The sequence below is a fragment of the Euprymna scolopes genome, chromosome 29 (genome assembly GCF_053919585.1).
Source record: "Euprymna scolopes isolate OS-2025 chromosome 29, ASM5391958v1, whole genome shotgun sequence".
Classification (NCBI taxonomy): domain Eukaryota; kingdom Metazoa; phylum Mollusca; class Cephalopoda; order Sepiida; family Sepiolidae; genus Euprymna; species Euprymna scolopes.
Window position 1 is genome coordinate 1,295,001 of NC_136510.1, and position 7,500 is coordinate 1,302,500.

The 7,500-nt window shown below is 33.8% G+C and overlaps 2 protein-coding genes across 3 annotated transcripts in view; one reads left to right on the plus strand and one right to left on the minus strand.

Annotated features, from left to right (window-relative positions):
* The window catches only part of LOC145252376 (uncharacterized), a 453,386-nt gene that overhangs the window by 205,968 nt on the left and 239,918 nt on the right, over positions 1-7,500 (minus strand). The window lies entirely within an intron of this gene.
* LOC145252426 (uncharacterized) overlaps positions 1-7,500 on the plus strand; it is a 55,829-nt gene that overhangs the window by 43,950 nt on the left and 4,379 nt on the right. For both annotated transcript variants that reach the window (XM_080111820.1, XM_080111821.1), the window contains 2 exons: positions 1,332-1,669; positions 5,185-5,251. In XM_080111820.1, coding sequence (XP_079967946.1) covers positions 1,332-1,669; positions 5,185-5,251 — 405 coding nt within the window. The remainder of the gene's footprint in view (positions 1-1,331; positions 1,670-5,184; positions 5,252-7,500) is intronic.

Genomic DNA, 7,500 nt, shown 5'->3' on the forward strand with positions numbered 1-7,500 from the left:
CAAGCCTTTTGAAAAGAAAATACAATTTTCTTATATATGGCTTGTGGAACTGCATTCACTAATAAAAGATCTAGCTAATTTGCATATTCTTTTAAACATTCATTTTAATTAATTCCCTATTAGTTTTTTCGGTTTTCTATGGGATGATCATTTTTAGTTAACAATTACATGTAATTATATTCATGCAGATATTCTACATGATTTATACTTGCATAATATTTGCGTAAAAAGTTTACAGTAAACACAAAATTGTTTCCATATATATTTATTTATACGTATATATTTTTGTTTAATCTATAAAAGTGAACGTGTCTGTGTGTGTGTGTGTACATTTTCCTACACCATAACTCTGTCAATTTTCAGTTTACAGACTCGAAATTTGATATACAGGGTACTGAGATTTGGGAAAATCTTTGTAATCCGTGTTCCGCCAGAAATTTGGTTGTTAAGATTTGACCTTTGAGAACTCTACCAAAATCCTCCGACAATTTTGTGTCTAAACACTTGAAATTGTAGATATAGGTTCCTTGGACATGGATCAAACTTAATAACTTGATTTGAGCTTAAAAAATAAATCTTATGGGGTCATAATAGAGGTCAAAGTTAAACAAAATTGACCGCTTTTTTTATGCTCAACATACACATTTAAACACCCGGGCAACGCCGGGCTGAAATGCTTAGCGTAATGGTTAGGAGCCTTGAATGTCGTACAGACGGTCGGGTTTCAATCCTGGCTTGAGGTAGGTGCCTGTCTAGCCGCACTGATGAGCTGTGAAACAGTAAAACAGTACTGTATGTGGATGACTATAATGCTCCTCATCTCGAGTTGAGCATATTGAGAAGTGATACACGAATTACCATTAGCATATAAACGACGCTCTTTGTGTAAACAAACCAAGCTGAGGTATTTCGGACGATGTCAAAACATCGTTAAACTCACTACTCGCTCAGCAGCCGCCAATAGCGTAATGGTTAGGGGCCTTGACTGTCGTACAGACGGTCGGGTTTCAATCCTGGCTTGAGGTAGTTGCCTGTCTAGCCGCACTGATGTGACTGTGAAACAGCGAAACAGTATTGTATCTGGATGACTATATATATATATATATATGTATATGTGTGTGTGTGTGTGTGTGTGTGTGTGTGTATATAATGTGTGTATATATATGTGTATATATATATATGCGTATATGTGTGTGTATATATATATATATATATATATATATATATATATATATATATATATATAGGAGAGACTACATTATCTTATTGTTTCTTTTTCATAGTACAAAATGATTTAATATTTATGTTGATCATTTTTTCTTCTGTTATAGTCGACATCTGTTACTACTACTACTACTACTACCACCATCACGCTAAATACGACAACAGTTCCTACCAGTGTAGACATGTCTACATCAAGACCCACCACGAGAAATGCATCTTTCCAATCCACAAGCAAAATGACATCTAAAATTCCACGATCAACTAGCATTACAAAAACCGAATCAACCGCAGTAGCAACGACAATAACCACGAGTTCAAATAAGAAGGAAGAGTCAGAACTCACGCCGGCCATGATAGGCGTAGTTGTGCTCGCACTATGCCTTTTTTTGGTTCTATTCGTGATTGTCTTTAAAAAGACGATGACTTTCCTCAAGAAGAAAAAGAGGTTCGTATTCAACATTGCGAGATTTTCATTTCTCAACTATTTCAATAGTTTCCCTCTTCCTTTCTCTCTCTCTTCCTCTCTCTCTCTCTCTTCCTCTCTCTCTCTCTCTCTCTCTCTCTCTCTCTCTCTCTAAAACTGAACGAAACTTCTAAAAAAAAGTTTCTTTCTTAGAACTGCCTATTTGTGAAACACAATACCACCGAGCTGTTTACTGGTGATTACAACATGATCGTTTCAAGTCTAAGGTAAACAAATTGCATTGAGCTGCTTTCTTAAATAATCAAATTCTGCCCACTCACTATCATCATTACCAAACATCAGCTACCTGACACTCAGTTCATCTTTATCCTCGAGTGGCCTTTGGGCCTTGATATTTGGTGACTCGTTGGTAAAAATAAATAAATAAAAAGAGAGGGGTCAGGGTGAATCGCTAATGCATGTAGTGTCCCCACAAGTGTAAGAGTGCTACAAATACTTTGGTTATTTTTAAAACCGCCCTTAAATTAAAAAAAAATTAATAAATTATAATTAAAAGGGATACCAGGTGCTTCAATACGTTTCCAGACTTTTTTTCGTATGGGCACTTTATTGATAGTACACACATGAAACTTAAGTCCTTTTCGAAGTAATCTCCTCCGGCTTCAGTGCACTTGTATCATTCCAACAAATTCTGGAAGCTCCTATTTAAGTCCTCTTGTGTGAGCGTGTCAATGACCCTCGTTACAATCTCTTTCATCTCCTCAATTGTCTCATAACGACAATCTCTAAGGTTTTCCTTGAGCCTATGAATAACCAAATGTCACAGGGAGCAGTGTCTGGACTATAGGGAGAGTAAGGAACTGTGTTGATGCCCATATTGGCCAAATAGTCTGTGACAAGAATGGAGCACCCTTGGAACAAACGTCATGCAAATCTTTTGCATCTTTAATTCCTCTAGAATAATTCCATGTACAGTTCCCACACTGGCATCAAACTGTGCACTCGACACAGGGCGGTTCTTATCCATGAAATTCTTTATTTGGCCAATCAACTCTGGTGTTTTGATTTCCTTACTCCTCCCACATCTTTCATCATTCCTTACAGATTCCTTGCCTAATTGGAATCTATTATGCCACTCAAAAACTGATGCTAGATTCATGTAAGACGTCTAAAAGGAGTCTGAAGCATTGCATACGTTTCTGCGGCATTTTTTTTTTTTTAATTTTGAAGCAGAATTTTATTGCATGTTCTTCTAAAGTGTCCTCGCTTCCAGATTTCTTTTTTGTAATTCAAGAATTGTGAAAATAAAGCTTTAGTAGGGTGTATTCCAATTCCTGCTGAAGCTGTTCATTTGAACCTGAAATCATAAAAATTGGTCAGTCATATCTAGTAATAACATACTGAATTGTCAAGAGTCTACAACAATTTTAAATGACTGTACAAAAAAGTCTGGAAACTTATTGAAGTCACTTTGTATGTGAAATCAGTTTCATGAGAATCTCCATCGTTCTGTATTTTACAATAGGCACCCTATTCTCAAGTCAATTTTTTTATTAATGAAAAGATGTGAGTTATTATTTGAAGTAATAGTTTCGTGCTATTTAAGTTGTCTGGGCTGGACAATATGAAAGCAATCTGCCAGTCACATCTTCCTCTTAATGTTATATATTTGCTGCGGCCGGTGGTTCAATGTGTATTTTCAGTCTATATAATTCCTAAAAATCAACATTTGTCATTGTCTCGATATATACACTTGGCAGCGAAATAAAACACACACAGATTCACATCGAGAGTATCGCCAGGACCGCTGCGAAGAAGGTAGGTTCTCTCTACTGTGCTAGAAAGATACTAACGCCCGAAAATATCCTATATTTCTATAAGGCCACCATTCGCCCATCTATGGAGTACTATTGTCATATAGGATAAAAATCCAAAAATGGTAAAATCCAAAACGGTCGAATTTAAATTCGACCGTTTTGGATTTTACCATTTTTGGATTTTTACCCTTCACCGGACTATCCATTCATGTGAAATCTTTTTATCATTTTTCTTTTGCCTCCTGTTCCCCTTACCTCACCCTTTTTTTTTTTTTTTTTAACCAAGAAAGATCTGTGACTTACTTGTAATTTCATTAAATACTTTTATATGCAAAATCCGATCCTGCATTTTGCTAATTCCTGCCCTCTGATGAGAAGGAGAGTATTTCTTCAAAACTCTGCGGATTAACGACTATCCACTTATCTTGTTTCCTTTTTTCAAATTAAATATGTTTTTAACTCTTTTTCAAGATGTCTTTTAACATGTTTTATTAATCATTTGTTCATATTATAAGCTCTATTTCCTTTTCGGTTTTATTGAGCTTTTACATCTGGCTGAGTTTATTTAACTTGTAAATATTAACTCTTTAATATTTATAATATATTTTAAGTTTACCATTTTGATTACCTTGGTAAACTTATTGTAATTTTTATTATATATATATATATATATATATATATATATATATATATATATATATATATATATATATATATATATATATATATATATATATATATATATATATATATCAAGGGTGTGAGTTCCATTATAGAAACATTGATTTAATTTGAATAAAATAAAAACGCACCAAGTGTGCATGAAAGTCAAATCACAACGTAATATTAGGAAAATAAAATTAAAAAAATATTTTACTTGTTTGAAATTTAATATTTAAATATATTTCGGAGCCAAACTCTATGTTGTTGAATCAAGGAAGAAGAGAAAAAAAAACACATACTGAGGATGGAGTCTGGCTCCGAAATATATTTAAATTACAAATTTCACACAAGTAAAATAAAAATTTTCCTAATATTTCGTTGTGATTTGGCTTTCAAGCGCACTTGATGTGTTTTTATTTTATTCAAATTAGTTTCTATAAAGCGTATTTTATATATATATATATATATATATATATATATATATATATATATATATATATATATATATATAGCCAGTAGAGTTTAGTTTCCTAGAAGTACATCCAATGAAACAATATGTGCCTACCAAAGAGTGCTCAATGAGTGAACTGAGCAGGTATATTAACTTTATTTATACAAACATTGATGCCTCACATAGCTACACAACTTCCGGTCCTTCATTCAGCATGCTTTGAATCGACCTGTTACGCACACCATTTGAAAAGGGAAAATTTTTCCGAAATTAATAATAATGGAATACGTCGCATAGGCTTACAAGTAACACATTTTACCATACAACTGAATAAATATATATATAAAAATATATATGTATATATATATGTACTTATTGATTTGTAAATCGCCACTTGTTCTCGTCTCCTCTTACCAACAGCGACTATAATTCATTCCTCGTATTATGACAGCCTTCTAAATCTCTTTTACACACCTATCCCACACAATGCTTCAAGCAAACTACATATCAATCCTATATATATCAATCCTATACATATATATATATATATGTATGAGATACAAAATTAGGCAAGTCAATAAAGGTTCTTTCTTATTTGTTGATAGAAAAATGTCAAGCCAGCAGAATGATATTTTAGCGGAAAATTTATATGCAGAAATTGATGAATCTCGGGCAAGTATTTTTATATTCTTATTTTTATGTTTCATTTTTATTTTTATTTTTGTATGTAGACACCTGTCGGTCAGAGTCAACCATGGGTGATGCATTCTTTGGATGCTTACCTGAGCAGTCTGATATGGAGAACAAGCTATTGCTTCCATAGCACGTCCCCTCTTCTCCACGTTGTTGATGGATCCAAAGGAACAAGGCTGATACAGTTTTACACTAACACCGTCGCAGGAGCTGGTATAATTAAATTGTACGCAACGTCGAACTGCCTTAAATAGTCCACTTCAGATTTTTCCTCAAGGTTTACTCCTGAAGTCTTTGTCATGAGTATATTCCACAAGGCAGGAGAGGTTTGAAATCAGGGTTTACCTTTCCATAGATAGACTGCACTTCAGGGCTGACAAGATTCACCTACCTAAAGCAACTGGTTATTGCGCCAGGGTTTTGTCTACACTCTTTCTCCTGTTTGTAGATGAATTAAAAAAAGGAAATTAAATTAAGAATATTTGTTCGAACTCCCACAACTAAATTCAACTGTAATTTCGACCGTCCGTTCTCTCTCTCTCTCTCTCTCTCTCTCTCTCTCTCTCTCTCTCTCTCTCTCTCTCTCTCTCTCTCTCTCTCTCTCTCTCTCTGCTGTTGTACATCCAACTCGTCTCTTTCATGACAGTGTCTGTCCTCTTGTGCAAATACGTATATTATTGAGCCTTCTACAAACTAAGATCTTTTCTTACTCTTTCCTTCCCACATTCCGTCACCCGACAGAAAAGGGAGAGGTGCACACATTAGTGTAAGTCACTTTTTTCATTACTTTCATCACATCATCAATTTCCCTAATGTTGTTGTTCAATTCCGTTATAGTAGCAGCATTTTTCTTTTTTCAATATTAACTAATTCTTTATATTAAATGTTTAATCTAATAAGTTGTCTCTTTCTCTGAACAAAAATAGAAGATGATTTCATCTCCAATTTTTAATGAAAACTTTTTTGCGATCTCACACGACTCAATAAAATATGCAGTGGTTAGGTATCTTGACATTGTCTACGCAGTTTGTTCGGTTGCATAAACTCACCAACGTAGTCTTTCTAGGTTAATACTAAGAAAATGAGGTATAATTTCTTTGTTTCGTGGTAGAAAATGGGTTCAAACTTCTTGTTTGTTTCATAGTAGAAAATGAGTTAAAATTTCTTGTTTGTTTCGTGGTAGGAAATGAATTTAAATATTTTGTTTATTTCGTGGTAGAAAATGAGTTCAAATTTCTCTTTTGTTTCGTGGTAGAATATGAGTTTAAAATTCTCGTTTGTTCCGTGGCAGAAAATTAGTTCAAATTTCTTGTTTGTTTCCTGTTAGAAAATTAGTTCAAATATTTCGTTTATTTCGTGGTAGAAAATGAGTTCAAATTTCTCTTTTGTTTTGTGGTAGAATATGAGTTTAAAATTCTCGTTTGTTCCGTGGCAGAAAATTAGTTCAAATTTCTTGTTTGTTTCCTGTTAGAAAATTAGTTCAAATATTTCGTTTATTTCGTGGTAGAAAATGAGTTCAAATTTCTCTTTTGTTTCGTGGTAGAATATGAGTTTAAAATTCTCGTTTGTTCCGTGGCAGAAAATTAGTTCAAATTTCTTGTTTGTTTCCTGTTAGAAAATTAGTTCAAATATTTCGTTTATTTCGTGGTAGAAAATGAGTTCAAATTTCTCGTCTGTTTTGTAGTAGAAAATGGGTTAAAATTTCTCGTTTGTTTTGTGGTAGAAAATGAGTTCAAATTTCTCGTTTGTTTCGTGGTAGAATATGAGTTTAAAATTTTCGTTTGTTTCGTGGTAGAAAATTAGTTCAAATTTATTGTTTGCTTCATCTCCAATTTTTTTATTAAAACTCAATGAAAACATGATGAGTTATGGTTGTTTTCGTCCGCTGCTTCTGCCACAACCGCAACAGAATGACTCCATAAGAACCTTCTTTCTTTGCAAAGCTCGGTTTTTCACATTATTTGGATTCATCGGACTGCTGTTCTCATCTTGAGTGTGCTTTTCACAACATTTCAGGTGTATTTTGTCGAACTCGGGAATGTTTCTATCAACTTCGGAAATTTTGACGGAATTTCGAACTCTTTATTTACTTCTCGGGGTTTGCATGTTCTTGTTTCGTCAGCCATGACTGGATAGTAGGTCCTAATCGCGGCTGTTAGTTTTTAACTGTGTTCCTAAAGCTCTTTCGGACCCCCATGCTGTCTGGTACCGTCGCAAAGATACAAACA